Genomic DNA, 18,630 nt, shown 5'->3' on the forward strand with positions numbered 1-18,630 from the left:
TTATGCTGGGATTTTTTCGAATTTCTAAGGATGTTTTTATTCAGATTTTATCTTTACATGAAAAAGTTGCTAAACTTTGATTATTTTTGAAATTTTGGTTATTTTTTAATTATCCGTTTTAAATCAGGCTATTTCTGATTTTCCCCTCATCTTCCACGTGTTTTCAGAAAATTGGGTCGCATTACAACCCATTTATAGTCTAATCCAGATTCCACCCGGCCCAATAAATGTCTGATAAGACGAGAAGAATATGGTTAAAATTGCACGGTCTAGCCAATTTTCGCACTGGTCATTCAAAAATAGCCAGCGTTTACCAATTTAATGAAAAATAGCCACTATTTTGCTGCAATAGAGACCGGTCCAGCATAATATACTAGAGTTCGGTGCACTTGTGTATGAACTTCCAGCAGTATAATATACTGGAGACTGGAGAACCGGTGCTCCAAACTCCAGTATATTATGCCGGATCGGTATATTATACTGAAACTCCAGTATATTAGATTGGAGTTCCAGTATATTTATACTGGAACTCCACTATATTTATACGGGAACTCCAGTATATTATGCTGGAGTATTTTTTCGGATTTTGAACACTATTTCCGTTCAAATTTATCTTCACATAAAAAGTGATTAAATTTCGATTACTTTTGAAACTGTGCCTATTTTTGAATGACCACTTGTAAATCTGACTATTTTTGAATTTCTCCAAGAACATGCTATGAACGCAGGGTACAGCACCCCACAAACTGTCATGAAATGTCCAAAACACCCCAAATATGGTAACAGGCTCGTCGGAGCCCGAAACCCGCACGGGTCAAAGTCCAAAAAAAGGAAAAAACATTGTCTGAAAAAGAAAAGAAAAAAATCCTAAGTTTTTACTCCTCTGTTTTTCACTTCATCATAATAATAAACGGGCTTAAACCCTTTTTCCTCATTTTCCTTCTTTCTTCGAGCTCACAATCACATATCACTGTAAGTCTTCAATTTTTAAACTTTTGTTTTCATATATTCTCCGAATCACCAATCACAGTAATTTGGATCTGAACTCTGATTCATTCTAAATATTTCGTTGTTTTGTGCAATATGTTGTGTGAATGACCGTAAAATTTTAATCTTTAGGATTCATTGTTTCTATGTATTATATTGTGGGAATGACCGTAAAAGGTTTCATCTTTAGGCATGGCGAATCCAGGATTTATATTTTATGAGTTCAGATTCGAGGTTCAAGGACGGTGACGTTATGTTATCATTACATAATAAACAATTTCATTAGCTGTAAAAAAACATTTACAGCAAAACATTATAAATGCATATAACCATTAGATAGTAACTTACTAGTAATTGTTTTACATTTATTTGAGAGGTCGCGGAGGCGGAGTCTGGATTTGAATGTTTTGAGTTTTGAACTTGTTACCGAACCCATAAACTCCTTTTAGTTATTGGGTTCGCAATTAATAATTTCCTGATACAAATACAGAGTCTAAGGAAAAACTACTGGGTTTGCCCGAACCCATAAGTAATAGTCTAGCTCCGTCTATGAGTGGTCGATAGTAATGGAAGCAATTCCCACGAGCTGAGAACAAAAGGATGTACTTGTCCCCTTATCCAGCCATTACCGCTCATCCACCACTTTTTATGTTGAAATCCTGTCTTTGTCTTTCCAGGTTGTAGGAAGGTTGTCTGATAGTGTTTTGTCTTAGGATGTTAGTGGCTCTTGTTGTGTCCATATTATTCCATTGTGTCTGTAGTACTATGCCATTGTTATTGCTTAGTGTTAATGCTTTTCTCTCTATTTTGGTTATTACGTTGCTGGTGTTATTTTTTTGGATTCCTTTATTGTTACTGCACTCTGTCTCGTTCCATTTTCTTGTGTCGAGGGTCTATCGGAAACAGCCTCTCTACTCCTCCGGAGCAGGGGTAAGGTCTGCGTACACACTATCCTCCCCACAGACCCCACTTGTGCGTTTTGAGTCTTTTGACCGGGCTGTTGTTGTTGTAAGCTTGAAGGCAAAAAGAAAGTATAGTGCTAAGCTTTGTGAAGAAAAGGAAGAGAAGCAATATCATTTGAAGAAGCAGGGATAGTGATGTTTTACAGTAGGGGCAAACTAAATAAATAGAATGATGCAGCAGAGAATCGAACTTGGTATCTCCGCATGAAAAACCTATGCTTAAAGCCCGTTGGTGTTGAATCCATTGCACCTCTTGAGATATGGGCTCAAATTAGCCATATTGACCTTTTTTAGGCTGGGCCAAACTTTATGGGTTCAGTCGAACCCAGACCTCATATGGATCCGCCACTGTCTTTAGGATGTATTGTTTCTCTGTTTTATGTTGTATGATTGTCTATAAAGGTATCATCTGCAGGATGCATTGTTTCTGTGAATTGTATGTGCGAATGAATATGAAGTTTTCATCTTTATGATGTACTGTTTCTGTGTATTGTGTTGTGTAAGTCACTGTAAAGGTTTCATCTTTATGACGCATTTTAGTCTGTGCATATGTTGTGTATATACTGCAATGGTTGCCTAACTTTGATGTGGGATGCTAATATTTGCTGCTAAATCTATTTATTGAAGGAAGCAATTTAAAAGAATGGCTTATAGGCGCAACATAACAACACGAGCGAAGCTTCTTTATCAGCAACAAAGAGTTACCCCTGCATTTTCTTACTTTCATCATGATGATGATCGTAACAACCCTGAACCCGGTTTTGATAGTTCAAGAGTTCCCAGTTTTTCCCAATCCCGTTACATGGGAAGTGCAAGTGGGATTAACAGCTTCAGTGGCTCAAGAAACCCATTTCAAGACAGGAGATTTTGTGCTTCAGGCCTTATGATTCCGATGAGTTATGGGTCCTTATTGACCAGGAATATGTCAACTAATATTGGTGGTGAAGCGGATAAAATAGACTACATGACTGATGTTGCTGAAGTACTGGCTGATAAGGCTGTAGAGGCTGTAGTTTCTCAAGCTCCAGCTGTGAACGAGATGGCAATTGCCGCTGCAGATTGTTATTTGCCGGTTAAGGCATTGATGTATTTGATGGATTACATTCATATGTTTACTGGGCTTGAATGGTAAGAGTAAATGATGTTGCCTCTATTTTTCTAATTTTCTCGCAAACATGTGCTTGCTGTGTCTTTTTACAGCGTGTTTGGATTGATTTAATAGGAGAGAGAAATGGAAGGTAGAGTTACCTATCCCCCCCCCCCCCCCCCAAAAAAAAAAAAAAAAAAAGAAGAAAAAAAACCAAGGATTCTTTATTCTTCTCTTGAAATTTTTAGGTGAGAGAGAGTGATAACTAGATATAAACAACTCAATGCTCTCCCGAGTTGGGGCTGGAAGAGTTCAATGAACTCTTTGTTATTCCTAAAGTCTTTTATTAAAAATACATACATCTTTTTAACTTATTCATAGAGTCTTAAAATATAGAATTTTAAGTTGAGATTATGATTGCAGTTGAAGCATCTCACATGTATTCGATTTGGCTTGCAGAGTTTGTTCTTTTAATGCCCACAGATATTTAGCGGGACTCCATAACTGCAGATTTATTTCATTGAAAATACTTGAACTTGCTTGGGATTTAATATTAGTAGTGGCAGACTGGTAGTAGTAGCTCTTGATTGAGAGATATGTTTGGAAGTTTGAGATTTGACATTTTAGCTGAAATACTTTGGAATCTTAGGTCCTTAAAAGTTACTCTCTCTCTCTCTCTCTCTCTCTCTCGTAAAATCTAGTCGTTTTGCTATGTCTAGTTACTAAATGACAACTCTTAGGGCCTTGACTTCATCTTGAAATTTTTGATGTTGTTCAGGTGGGCATCCATAGTTGCTACAAGTATTATTATTCGGTTGTTAACTCTTCCAGTTATGATTAATCAGCTGAAGTCTACTTCACAACTAACGGTAAGCTTCTGTAGTGCATCTTAACCTTGCTACATGTCCCAGTCTGTTTATTTTAATAACATCTTAAGGCAGTTGGTGAAATAACTGTACTAGACTACATATGATCTTACCCTCATCATAAAAAAAATGATCTTACCCTTTCCTTAAAAGAAAAAAAGACTCCATAGGATCTCATGTCGACATAGGACCTCCTTTTTATGCACAAAAGTTAATGAAGGAAAGTGAGAAGAAATTCAAGTTCAAGTATGTCAACGTATGAGTTACAAATATGGCTGAGCAACAAAAGTGTGTCCAACTGTTTTCCTGCTTATCTTTATTGGGCTAAAGGAACTTATAAAATCCTAACCTCACGCCAATTTCATTTGTTAGCTAGCGTTATCTTGCAGCCTGTTTTCACTCTTCAGTAATTTCTTGGTCTCTTCCACTCCTAAATTTAGACCAGAAGCAGGTAAAATAAAGCACCCGGCTCATACATTGAAGTTTCTGCTAGAATGAACCCTGAGTGTCATGTATAATTGTAGCCTTGGATTGGAAATATCCTTTTTCACTTGTAACTTGAAAACCAAAAAAAAGTGGGAATAGTGTAGTAACATTAATTAGTTAATCATGTTAAAACCCATTTCTTTGTTCCGGAAGAAGTCCTTTGCAGTCATAGATCAGTGTAAAAACCTGTGACTTCAAGTATTAGCAGTTTATTTTGTCTCTGCGGATCTTTTAAATGACAACATCACAGTGTTTTTAGAAGCTAAAAGCACAACGAAACGACAAGGCCCATGGAGGCTGGAGATAAAAGCATGAAGTGGAATGCAGACTTCTCAATGAAGCGAACAATTTTTCGAAAATTTAAAGTACCATACACAATCAATTTAGTACTATAACAATCAAAATGCAATAACAATACAAACTAATTTTAGTATCCATTACACAATAAGATTGATCCTAATCCAAGTCCTCACACATGAGAATTGACTACTTATAACCCCTCGCTTTCTCCTGATACAAGTGAGAAGTGCAATGTACATGAATTTTTTGTTATGCCTACTTGCTCATTGCTCAAGCTTGACTTGAAATAGATTTTATCTTTTTAGAGCTTAATGATTTCATATAACAACATGCCCAAAGGTGTGGCCTAGTGGTTAATGAAGTGGGTTGAGAACCTTGAGGTCTCAGGTTCAAATCTCAGCTAAAGCAAAAAGTTAAAAACACTAGGTTATTTTTTTCCATCTATCCAAGCCTTGATGAACGGAGTTACCTGGTACCTGTTGCTGGTGGGAGGTGGTAGGTGTGCGCCAAGGTGGCCCGGACATCACGGTTATTAAAAATACGACACTCATGCTCAACATGATCACTTTTTACCTTTTAATTCATTCTTGTTCAAGTGACACGAAAGTATTTAATTTGAGGCCAACTGGTTCTGTTCAATGTCTGCGCGTTATACAAAATGGAAGTATGTCCTTTCAAAGACTAGGAAATTAGGCGAGGTATACTGCCTTTTAGGTTAGTAGACCTCAAAAGCTACATTTTTGTTTATCTTTATTCTGCGTTTTACACTTGTCTTCTTTAACAGTGCATGGCCTAAAAGAATGATGGCCTTATTTCCTTCTTTTGGATCTTAGTTTGTTCACTTCTTTACCTAATAAAGTGAAAAGGGAAATTAAAGATAAAATGATTTACGTGCATCGGCATTTCTAGTTTTCTATCCCTTTTTTAATAAGTCAACAAAGTTTATTACTTAATTAATACGCGCCAAGATTGTTGACATTCCTACTATGCTGGATGTGCTTGTTTTGGCTCACTTAGGTATTTTCTACTTCTAAATTTTGTTACCTTAAAGTAAATGGAATGTGGTGTCCAGCTTCTTGTTTAAACTGTTCGTTTTTTTTTTAACTTTATGATGGTGGTTTCCGAGCCTGCTTGCACGCACCTTGACTATTTTATCGGTTGTCCCTTACCTGTCACCAAAACAAGTATTGGGTAACTCTGCCTCTGAAGGCTTTGGCAATGAGAAGAAATCACCTAGTGTAGTTTTGTCTCCATTGGTATAGAACCTGAGATCTCATGGTTCTCCTCCCACATCATTGATAAAGCTATTATAAGTGCTAAGTGATAAAGCTACAGTAGCTTCGAGAATATCACGATGAAACCTTTTTGTGTAACAAACAAAAATTTCTCAGAAGATCATGGTCAGTACTTTGGCTCGTGTTGTGGGGTTTGAGAACTAGCTGAGAAGGATTTGCTACATGCTATAATCAAGTCCTGTGGTCTTAGCTCTTTGACACTTCATTTAACAGACGCCATCTAGTCTCTCCTTTCCTTTTTTCTAAATATGTGCTTCTATGGTGTTTAGTCTTGTGCGCAGTGTAAGCTTGGTGGTTATAGTTGTGCTTTATTTGATTCTAAAATTACACCAAGCAATCATATCAGGTGAAGCAAAAATTTTAACGACCCATTTATTCTCAAAAAAATAAAAAAGTAGCTACTCATATCATTTGATTGGCTCAACATCTCATTGATTAGAGGCCACCGAGTTCACTCTGTGTTTTTAGGTACCCTGAAGTTAGGTACAGCTTCCGCTGGACACTTCTCCACGCTTAGTTGGCAGTTCAATGTTGGCGCCAAAGCACTAACACATGCACATTAGTGTCCATGGGTTCTGGAGAGAGCAACAATAGTATAGCCGACAAAGTGCTATATAGTGTTATGCATGTATATGTTGTTGATTCAGACTATGAAAATAGAAATATATGTCACTAAATCTGAATGAACTTGTAAAGGCTATATTTTGATATCTAAATCAAACATTTAAATTAGTCTTTTGAACTTGTTTGACATGACTCTTATTTATATATATTTTTAATTAAGTTTTTTCCATCCCTTTGTCCATATAATTGTTGTTTGTTTTTATAGTTATAGTTTTTTACTACATTATCTTTTATCTTTTTCTTCATCTGTGCCTATCTTTAAAAAACACTTGCTTTAAATCTGTTTTGTGCTTAAAGCCCCCAGATCTGGCGATCCTCAATACTTTTCGCCTTTGACTAACTGGTTTCATTGTAATTGAGTAAGTTCAGGCTAAATTTTCTGTGCCAATAATAAATTTCTTTTCAAACTTCAAGAAGTAGGAAAGGGATGTCCGAACATTTAGTGTACAGTGGATGCAGCATAGGTATCTGCTCCATTGTGATTTGTGATGCCATCAAGTGATTTTCTATAGAGATTCTTTGCTTTAAAGAGAAAACTTTAAACATGTATTATTCAAAGGAAGGTTTAGTACATCTTTATGGTTCCAGATGTTGCTCTTTATATTTTTCTTTCTTTCAAAAGTTATGCTTGATGGTTGATTCTTATTTCTTCATTCTTTGTTGACTTCTCTATTCATTTCATTTGCGGAGATTGTTAAAATCTGCTATGATATGTTTACCTTTACCAAAGCAAGCTTCTGTGAATTTCTGTGTAGTTGGTGAAAATGTTGAAAAACCAGCTTTACGTTTATTAGAATCCATTACCTTCTAATATTTGGTCTAGATTTATCATACACAGTACTAAAATAGAATATACATGAAAAGACCGGCAATTTTTCCTTCTTTAATCTCCTTGCTTCATCTTTGTTCCGATTTTCACTTCATTCACTGATTGTCCATTTCTTAACTTGCATGTCTTGTGCAGCTTCTGAGGCCAAAGATGGAAGAGATTAAAGAAGAGATGCAAAATAAGGTAGGTTGATACGAGTCTCCTCTCATTATCTTTCCTTTTTGATTGAGCTAGCTAATCACTTGAATGAATTCCGACCATGTCATGTACCTTCTGGTAATGACATCTGAAAACTATTATTCTTTGTGATGGTTATCAACAACAACTATAAACCCGGTATAATCTCACAAGTGGGATTTGGGGAGGGTAGTGTATAAGTAGACCTTACCCCCTGCCTTGAAGGTAGAGAGGCTGTTTCTTATAGACCCTTCGGTTCAAGGAATTGATGGTTATAAAATAAATAAAGAAATTATTCTACGTGATCCAGTTACTGAGTGTTCAATACTGCTTTAAACTTTGTTGATGGTTAAACATTTACATGTGTCTTAGACTCTAAAACCTGCCTATTATCATCTCTAAGTAATTGATCCATGCACATATAGGCCATACCCGCGTGTCTTCTTTACTGTCAAAGAATTTTTGCCTTAAATTATAAACAACTCATGTGTTTCCTTCCCTTTTGGAGGCAAGAATTATGTGGTTTATATTTGTACCTGCCAAAAGTTCTTCATTGGTTTATCTTTTTACTTCTTAACAGGGTATGGCGCCAGCAGCAGTTGCTGAAGGTCAACAAAGAATGAATGAATTAATGAAGGAGTAAGCAACTTTTCCTTGTTGACTCTAATGAACTACTATATGCGCTGTTTTGGACCAAAAATTCTTGAAAAACTTAACGCTTCTCATGTGAAAGCATTGGTGAATATAGCTACCAGGGGTAGGTTCCAGCGAGCCGGCCTTATCACCACCATTTTTAGAAAAGTTAACCAGCTTGTCATAATCCACCAGTTATTTCTTTTTCTTCTAGTGTTCTTTTATGTTTTTTCTTCTCTTGAGTCGATTTTAGAGCTACTTTGAGTTGCATGTCTACCCCATTGCTATTCCCTTACTTAAGTATTGAACTTTCCGTTACATGCATCTGGTTTCCTTCACAACCATAATTCTGAGATTTCTTCTTATTCTCAGATTATTCATCTGCGGTAGTTCAGGTGAACTTCAGAATAGTAGTTTTATTAAGTGTTGCATCTTGTGCCGGTATTATTAATTTGTAGATAATGCAAATTTCTTTCGAAAGGATCGAAATGATACCTCCAGTACTTTAAGCAACTGACAAAGCTGAATGGGCATTCTGATGAGACTTGTAAATATATATGTTGTAAATCAACCATGGTAATATGCACTCTTTGAAAGATACATATTCCAATTTTTTTTGAGCTTGGTCACCTTTACGTAAGTAAATATTTTCTGCCTTAGAGCAGTTCAATGATGTTATTGTTTCTCTTAGCTTCACTACTTTTCCAGTTGACTTTTTCCTAGTTTTGCTTCAGTTATTTATTGCTTTGCTACTCTAGCTCCTCTCCAACACTTTCTCAATGTTATCATTATGGTATTGGTACTTGCCGACAAATGATGATTAAACAGGTTCCTGTATCTAATTATCACTCAATCCAATTGCTTGTGGAAAAACTAAACTATCTAGCCTTCAGCTTTGCTGTATTTTTTTTGCTTGTTCAAGACATACATGGTCACATATTAGCAAAACATTACACTAATTATGTGTGGTTTGGACAAGAAGTCGATGGGGTGCTTTGATTATCCGATGTAGATTTAAAACATAAGTAGCTGCAGTCACATACTTCCAAAAAAATTCCTTTGATAATACTTTCGGTGAAATATTTGATATGGTGAATCCATCTCCAAAAAAAATAAAATAATTGATATGGTGAATGTGTTTATAAAATCAATGTCATTCTTGCAGACATGGAGTTTCAATGTTCACTCCCTTAAAGGGACTACTGATACAAGGCCCGATCTTTGTCAGCTTCTTTGTTGCTGTAAGATTATCCTGTTCTGCTATCTGTATTGTTTTTTCTCTCTATCACTCTCTGTCTCTTCCATTATTTGATCTTCATGCCATCTCTCGAAAATGCAGATTAGGAACATGGCGGACAATGTTCCTTCTCTCAAACATGGAGGAGCATTTTGGTTTACTGATCTAACTACTCCAGATAGTATGTATATCCTTCCAGTTTTGACGGCTTTGACATTCTGGATAACGGTGGAGGTAAAGTTATCTGTTATCTCAATCAGTTTCTTTTCATTTTTTTTATGTTCTTTTTTCTAATGGTCTAATGGATTATTATTCTGTATGACTGGTGATCGTGTGATGTTGTGTTGGAATCAAATGAGAGAAAATATCTAATACTGTTAAAGAAAGAAGACAGTAGGGAAAGTAGTCCTGAAAAGATCATGAAATTTTAAATTTTTTGCATCAGAGATCCATTGTTATCTTGGAGAATCATTAAAGATATTTGTTTAGATCGCACCAAGCGGCAAAGGGATCTGCCCAAAAAAGAAATAAAGGAATAAAGGAAGTAATGGAAAGGATAACAGAATCTGCGCCTGTAAATATGGTTTTCTTTTAGGCGCCTGTAAATATGATTTTCTTTTAGGCGCATGTAAATATGTCGTTATCAAGTAAATGTTGAAATTTTATATAGATCTGACGTCAGTTTTAGTTGATCTTGAGTTCATACTCTAGCCATCATTAACAGCTGTATCTGTCTTCCTTAACAGTTCTTTAGAGCATGTTATTCTGGTCAATTTTGTTGACTAGAGTTGTTCTTTCGCAGTGCAATGCTCAAGAAGGATTGGAGGGAAACCCTGCCGGTAGAACCATAAAAAATGTTTCACGGGCCTTCGCTGCGCTTACTATCCCATTCACTGCTGGTTTTCCTAAGGTGGGATATCCAACCAACTTGTGTATAATCATTCATAGTTTATTTGTCCTTTTTTCACATGAGGACTGATCTGCAAAATCTGTTTACCCCAGAAGTTTATGATGTGTATTTGTTGCCAACTTCCTTTTCTCTTTGTTTTTTTCCTATTCTTTTTCCTGGTAGTCTCTAATAGTAATTCTTTTTTTTTTTCCTTGGTTGAATTGGTGGGGACATGCATAGCCTTACTTCCCTTTGATGCATAAGTTTGTTTTATATATACCATTTGTATGAAAGATATGGTGGATGGTGGCATATATTGTTATTGATTAAAATATTGAGATGAGCAGTGTTCCTTTCTTTCTTTTCTTTTTGTTGGGAAAATGAAGGATACAAGCTTCGCCTTGAATTTTGATGTTCATATTTGCTGGCAATATAGATCTTTTGCTGAAGATGAATTGGCTGTTTCGTGAAGGAAATCAAGATGAATAATTAAATTTGGCTCCTCTTTAATTTCTTTAGTTTCTTTGATGGCCTGCCAGCTATATGTTTATCCATTTGCGGATTTGGAACATACCAAGTGTTTTTTTTCCCACTTTCTTTTATGCATTTTATCATTTTAAACATTCTATCTTTACATAAATATTAAATCTAACGTGGACTTTATGTTTGATAAATTGCTCGGGCATACTCAAGTACTCATGATTATGTAATTTCAGTTTTAGTCTTTGAGCATGCAATCGGCATGTCAAAAACAGTAAAACACCTTTTCCACATGCCTACAAGCATGTGGTAGAGGGAGGAGGGAGGGATATGTTCTAAAATTGCTGGAGCACGTTCGTCAAAGACATTGTCATTGTGATTGGCCATATGTGGGTGTTGCTACTAATGCCTCACTGGATGTTCTTGAGATTGTTAATAGGCATAGTTTTATCAAGAATGAATCATCCATCTTTTGCCACAAAAAGGTTGGGCATAATCAAGAATCATGTACTTTGTTTACATCTGTTACATGCAGTCATGCATGTTGTATTTCATGGATGTTGCTTTTCTTGTGCGCGTGTGTGTGCATGTCATATCTGCAGCATAATCCTTGTACATGCTGTTTCATGTATGGTATTTGTTTTATTATTCATAATGATTTGTTTTAAAAGCGGGACTATTAACGTTCATGACATTTGTATAATTGCAGGCAATATTCTGTTACTGGATAACTTCAAATCTCTTTTCACTCTCCTATGGTTTGGGTTAGTATGCTCCTTTCATTCATGGTGAAATATTCATCTGCTCATTGCAATCTTTGCTTTTCAAAAGTGAAATTTGGAATTTGCTATGGTGAAGTAAACGCAATCTCTCTATAACATGTCTCTCTTTTCATCGTGTGTCAGTGATAAAAAATCACGCGGTCAAAAAGAAACTAGGTGTTCCTATAATACCTTTCAGTCCTCCAAAAGAACAAAAACCGGGAGTCCCATTTTTCGAAGCACTTAAGAAATACGCGGCAGCACAACAGTACGTAGCAGCGAAGCAGCGCGCAGAAAACCAGCAGCCGGCTGTATCATCGCCTCCTTTGGAAGAATCAAAACCCACAAGTAAACGAGTACCATCATCGTCAGTCCTTAGTCAAAGGATCAGAAGTTTAGAGAAAGAAGTGAAAGAAAGAAAGAAGAACAAGAAGAGGTGATAGGAGGATATTGGTAAAACTTGATTGCTAGTTATAGGTTATCGCTAGTTCATATACGCAATTAAAAGCTGTATTTGTTGAAATAATCAGGGCAGAGAAGCTCAATGATTTTTGGCAATTTAGTGAGTTTACACCCTTGAGGGTCTTGGGGAGTAAGCAAGTTTTGTTTTCTTTCAAAGTATATCTCACAGAGACAACAGTAACCATAATATCTTTATTTCTCTGCATCAGCCATAATTGGAGAAAGAGAGCTTGTAATGTCGCTGTAATTGGCAAATATCTCTAATGCTATTTGCAATTGTGAGGCAAAATACTCTTATGCTAATCTGTTGAAACTAGTTGGAAATGTTCCAAGTTTGTGATTATATTTCTTGTTGAGGCAAGTGTTGATTCAGTAATGAACAGCGAGGATCGTTGTACTTCAACAATTAATGCATTATATAGAGTTCTGTTTCAGCTGAGAAATGATATTGGGCTCAATATTTTTGGTAGAAAATGTGTAGGTACAGTGTTGGAATCCTGTTCTAAAATGCAATCAATAACAAAATTAATCGTGTTTGGCATGCACAGTATCTTCAGACTCTTGAAAGAAGTAAAATTTTACTTGCACTAACTTTTATTTATCTTTAAACAAATGTAACAGCAGCAGCAATGTGTGAAATCTGTATTCATTTGTTTTAAAAATTGTTGGGCAGGCCTAGTGAATTCAAAATAGCTAGATTTACAAGTGGTAATTGAAAAATAGTCACAGTTTCAAATGTAATTGAAATTTAGTCATTTTTTCATGTAAAGATAAATTTGAACAAAAATATTGTTTAAAATCTAGAAAATATTCTAGTATGAAAATTCACATGTAAAAAATTCGAATTTCCAGCATAACATATTGGACTTTCATAATGTGCTGGAGTTCCAGCATAATGTGACGGAGTTTCAACATAATATGGTGAAAGTTCATACACAAGTGCTCCAATCTCCAGTATATTATGCTGGAACTTTTCGTGTTGTAGCAAAATAGTGGCTATTTTCAATGACTTTGCAAACGCTGGCTATTTTTCAATTACCAGTATGAAAACTGGCTAGCCTGTGCTACTCAATTCACAAGCTTGCTCATGATTTAATACTACTGCACTTCGAGAAGAAGGTATTCAATGAAATCTTGGCTTTGTTTTCTTTGTTTGAACGCAGAAGCAAGAGGCGATCGGACTAATGTGAAAAGAAGTTAAAAATGAATTAGCTGTTAATGTATTTTAACTTGTACGCAGATCTTAGCCCTACCTTGTGAAGGTAGAAAGGTTGTTTCCGATAGACCTTCAGCTCAAGGAACAGTGAAAATAAAGCAAGGAACAATAGCAACATTTATGGAAAAAAGTACTGTTAATGCCAAATAATAATAAGTGTACTTAATAGGAGTAATAGCTGGATTAATTTGGAAACATTGGACAACTTACATTATTTATCAACAGTTTCATCTCTTCTTGTTTTGGCATTTCACAATAGATTCCCCCGTTTGTTCCTACTTCTTCCAGTTTCTAACTTCTTAACTGCTGTTATGAGACCAGTTATAATATCACTTTGATGCAGCCACAGCAAATTAGATGTGCTCACTATTCTCATCATATCGCCACAGCAAAGAAATAACCTCTCCTTTTTTTTCACCACCTAACAACAAATCAGCATTTAACATCTTCTTATAACAAAAGCTATAAGGCGAGTCGCATTGATACGAACAACCCCCACAAAGAGCGTTAATCGTCTCAAAGTATGTTGTAGCATCTGGAACACATCCAAATTCATCACTCATTGAAGATCTAACGCACCCTTTCCGTCATGCAAACCTGAGAGTGAAAGAATCAACATATTTAGCATCTTAGTAGTCAAGATTCCCTTCTCCTTTTCTCCAATCTGCATAACAAAATCCCACAAAGCATATACTTCAACAACAACAACAATCCAGTATAATCCCATAAGTGGGGTATGGGGAGGGTAGTGTGTACGCAGACCTTACCCCTACCTTGAGGAAGCAAATCCATCCCACGAATCAAACCCTTCAGCACACTAACAATAAACTCCTCATCCACTGATACAGAATAAAATAGAAAAGCTTGCGGGAGTTGTACATTGTGCTGCTTAGCTGAGACCTAACGGTTAATTAGTTGAGATTTAAGAGTTTTACAGATGTTTACTTAAGTCCCCCACCTTTTAAATTAGAAGTCCTTGTAATTACACATTGACCCCTTAATTTTTCTGTTTTGTACCAATCGAGTCCTGCCCAGAATTTTTAGGAGATGGCAGATATAGTAGAATTATCCAGCTGTAATCCTTAGGTCATTTGCATGGTTTTATGCTTTATATAAGCTGTAATTATCCTCTTTTGAGTTATGAATGAAAAGCCTCTTTACTTTTGCCCTAATTTATCTTGCATTCCCTTTTTCTTTCCCTTTTTCTCTTCTTTTTCCAATTTCATTACTGTTTCATTGCCCTACGTATCAGTGGTATTAGAGCAAATCTTGGCTCTGTGGACAACCATGGCTGATAACAACAGCAATGTTATGGAGGTGCTTAAGAAAATCTCACTTGATATGTCAAGCTTCACAGCTAGACAAGATCTGCTAGAGGCAAGTCAAGAGCAGAGTAACAAAAACTAGGAGGAAGCTTTAAGTGAGCTCAGGGAGGTGCTCAATTAAGTTATTCATGGAGGGATGAACGTGACAAATCTGTGTCTCAAGGGGGAGGTGAGCTCTATTCTCCAAACGATAAACCCTTTGATTTTGGTGATTTAGCTTCTCCTAGCTCCCATGGAGTTAATATATCAGCCCTACCTGCAAACCTTCCTGCTGCTAGCTCAGTTTCTCCAAGTTCTCAAACCCAAATGACCACCAACTTAACAACCTCAGCTCCTCAAATTCCTATAAACCCTAGCCCTTCTCTGCACACTCAGAATCCCAGAACCGCCCAGCTTCAATCTTCTCCCTTCCCAGCTATGGGGTTATCGTCCTTCCAAAACCCCTTTCGTAGAACAGTCGTACCCTTAGCACCTCACTTCCCTAATCACCCGGGAAGTTATTATCCAACCCCACAACCTCAAGGCTCGTCACTAGTACCACCACCCCTATACCAGCAGACATATAACCAACCCAGTCAGTTTCCTTCTACCTATTATAATCCAAATGTACATACACCACCACCCTTATACCACCAGACCCCATATGTATCCACTCCCTATCCCTATTAGAATGTTCCCACCACCAGCTCATTCCACAACCCAAACACTCATAATGTAACACTGCCAAATATCCCTTTCACTAAGTACCACAAAGTTGAGTTTCCTAAGTTCAATGGAGAAGATCTTAGGACATGGTTGTACAAGGTAGAGCAATTTTTTCTGATGAAGATCTTACTATCCAGCAAAAAATGAAGTTAGTCTCTATGAATTTTGAGGGAGATGCTCTACAATGGCATTTAGGCTATATGAGGAGTAGAGGGCAAATGCCACTTCCTACATGGGATGAGTATTTGTGGGCTTTATGTGATAGTTTTGGAGCTGAATACTCTGACCCTATGACAGAGGTTATGAACACCAAGCACACTGGGAGTGTAAAAGATTACCAAAAGGCTTTCAATAGTGTCATGACTAGGATGAATCTGTTAGTTAAGCATGCTGTCAGTATATTACTCAATAACCTCAAACTTGAAATCAGTAATGCTGTGAGAATAGGCAATCCTACCAGCTTACCACAAGCATACTACCTGGCTGGACTGCATGAAGCAAGCTTTATTGCACAAAGCAAAGCAATTAAGGCAGCTTCTACAGTGCATCAACACTCTGCTGCAAGGATACCTCAAGGTCAAGGCTCTACTGGGTGGACAAAGGTTGCTACCCCAATCTACAGACCATCTGTTACTGCCAATTTAGATGGCTTCAGGAAAAGGAGACTTACCCCAGCTGAAATGGAGGAGAAAAGGGCCCAGGGCCTATGTTTTTTTTGTGATGACAAATTCACACCAGGGCATAAATGTAAGGCCAAAAGGCACATATACTCCATGGAGATAAATACTGAAGTACCAGAAGATGGTGAGGAACCAGGGGTGAAAGTGGAAGATACTGGGGAATCTCTTGAAGCAGAAAATCCTGTTAAGAATTGTGAGATATCTCAACAAGCTTTGAATGGCACCAAAGGCTACAGAACTCTCAGGATACAAAGCTTTTCTGAACAGAATCCTATTAATGTTCTTATTGATTGTGGCTCCACCCACAACTTCATCAATAAGAAGGCTGCCAAGAAAATATGGTGCACTATCAGTCAAATACACCCTCAGAATGCGTCTGTAGCTGATGGCAGGATCATTCAGTCTGTTAAGGGTAGTAAGAACTTCAAGTGGCTCATGCAAGGGATTCTTTTTCAAGATGACTTCCTAGTACTCCCTATAGGCAGCTGTGATATTGTGTTGGGAATTCAATGGTTGTGCAGGTTAGGTGACATTAAGGTCAACTTTGAGAAACTTTTTTTGCACTTCCTCTATCAAGGGAAGTCTGTCACCCTTCAGGGTATTTATCCTTCATTTAAGAATGTTGATGCCAAGGCCTTACACAACATCTCTGTTAACACTGCCCAAATATTCATGATTAAGGTCTGTTCTACAACCATGCCTCCAGTTGCAAACTCTCAGAAACCAGCATCCCTGTTCCCATCCAAAAATTACTCACTAATTACAACACCCTTTTTCAAGAACCCAAACACTTACCTCCTTCAAGAGGAGTGTTTGACTACAACATACCATTGATTGAAGGCAGTGGCAAAAAATGTGATAGAAGACATGGTTAAGGAGATGATGGCACAAGGGATCATCCAGTATAGCTCTAGCTCCTAGGCCTCACCTGTGGTCCTAGTTGGGAAAAAATATGGTTCATGGAGGCTATGTGTGGATTATAGAGCTTGAAACAAGGTCACCATTAAGGATAAATTTCCCATACCTATCATTGATGAGTTATTGGATGAGCTTGAAGGGTCAGAAATTTATTCAAAGATAGATCTCAGAGCAGGCTATCACCAAATTCGAATGGTCCCTTCTGATGTGCACAAAACAACCTTTAAAACACATTCAGGACACTATGAATACTTGGTCATGCCCTTTGGTTTAACCAATGCCCCTTCTAGTTTTCAAGGGCTCATGAACCATATTTTTCAAGCATATATGAGAAAGTTTATCTTAGTGTTCTTTGATGATATTCTAGTGTTCAGCAAGTCATTAGATGAACATGAACAACACCTCAGACTCACCTTTGACTTGTTGGTGCAACACCAGTTGTTTGCTAAGGGAAGTAAGTGTGTGTTTGTGGCTACTAGGATTGAATACTTGGGACATTTCATCTCTGCTGAAGGAGTAACAACTAACCCTAAAAAGATTGAGGCAATCCAAGGGTCGCCTGAACCTACTAATATCAAATAACTAAGGGGATTTTTGGGATTAGCAGGCTACTACAGAAGGTTTATTAAGGGTTATGGAGTTATTAGCAAGCCACTCACTGACTTACTCAAGAAGGACAGTTTCAAATGGTCTCTGCAAGCTACTTCATCCTTTGAAAACCTTAAGAGTGCCCTCACTTTTGCACCAGTACTAGTGTTACCTGAGTTCTTTACACCTTTTGTAGTAGAAACTGATGCTTGCAGCAATGGCATTGGGGCAGTTTTGATACAAAGAGGTCAACCAATAGCCTACTTGAGTAAGAGTCTATCACCCCAGCACCAGACACTGTCAGTGTATGACAAAGAACTCTTAGCATTGGTTATGGCTGTCAACAAATGGTCTTAATACTTGACTGGAAGATCTTTTACAGTGAAGACTTACCAAAAAGCTTTAAAGTTCCTCCTTGAACAGAAGTTGCATACAGGATCACAATTGAAATGGATAGCAAAGCTGATGCAATACGATTTCATAATTGAGTACAAGAAGGGTAAGGAAAACAAGGTGGCTGATGCCTTGTCTAGACTACCCGCAGCTGAACTAGCTGCCCTGACCTTATCTTCTATTCAAACTGACTTGCTTAGCATGATCATTTAGAGTTGGAACTTGGATCTAGATTTGGCTGCCTTAATTCAGTCCTTAAAAGGAGGTACAGAGGTATAGGGCTACACCTTCATTCACGACCAACTCAGGAGACATGGCAAGCTGGTAATTGGGCCAGACTCTAGCTTGAAGAAGAACGTTATGCAGCTATGGCATGACTCACCTATGGGAGGACACTCTGGGATTGAACAAACATACAAAAGGATATCATCTCTATTCTTTTGGAAGGGTTTGAGAGAAGATATTCATGCGTATGTTAATGGCTGTGACATTTTCCAAAGGCATAAGTATGATAGGTCCCCATACCCAACACTTATACAACCATTGAAGTTGCCAGTCACAGCCTGGAGTAGCATTAGCATGGACTTCATAGAGAGATTACCCAAATCAAAGGGAAAGACTGTGATTCTGGTAGTACTTGATAGACTCACTAAGTATGCTCACTTTTTGAGTCTCTCTCACCCTTATTCAACATCAGATGTGGCCAAACTCTTCATGGAACAGATTCACA

The 18,630-nt window shown here is 37.3% G+C and overlaps 1 protein-coding gene across 2 annotated transcripts; it reads left to right on the top strand.

Annotated features, from left to right (window-relative positions):
• Positions 1-835: 835 nt before the first annotated feature.
• On the top strand, positions 836-12,415 carry LOC107808726 (mitochondrial inner membrane protein OXA1). 2 transcript variants are annotated; one of them, XM_075229116.1, is made up of 10 exons: positions 836-972; positions 2,577-3,077; positions 3,815-3,905; positions 7,572-7,619; positions 8,194-8,252; positions 9,412-9,487; positions 9,586-9,717; positions 10,286-10,393; positions 11,562-11,616; positions 11,758-12,415. In XM_075229116.1, exons 2-10 carry the CDS (start codon positions 2,593-2,595, stop codon positions 12,051-12,053), a joined length of 1,350 nt encoding a protein of 449 aa, XP_075085217.1. In that variant the 5' UTR covers positions 836-972; positions 2,577-2,592; the 3' UTR covers positions 12,054-12,415. The 2 variants fall into 2 exon arrangements, with proteins under 2 accessions (XP_075085217.1, XP_075085218.1); XM_075229117.1 differs by having other exon boundaries at positions 866-972; positions 2,581-3,077.
• Positions 12,416-18,630: the final 6,215 nt, after the last annotated feature.

The sequence above is a fragment of the Nicotiana tabacum genome, chromosome 1 (assembly GCF_000715075.1).
Source record: "Nicotiana tabacum cultivar K326 chromosome 1, ASM71507v2, whole genome shotgun sequence".
Classification (NCBI taxonomy): domain Eukaryota; kingdom Viridiplantae; phylum Streptophyta; class Magnoliopsida; order Solanales; family Solanaceae; genus Nicotiana; species Nicotiana tabacum.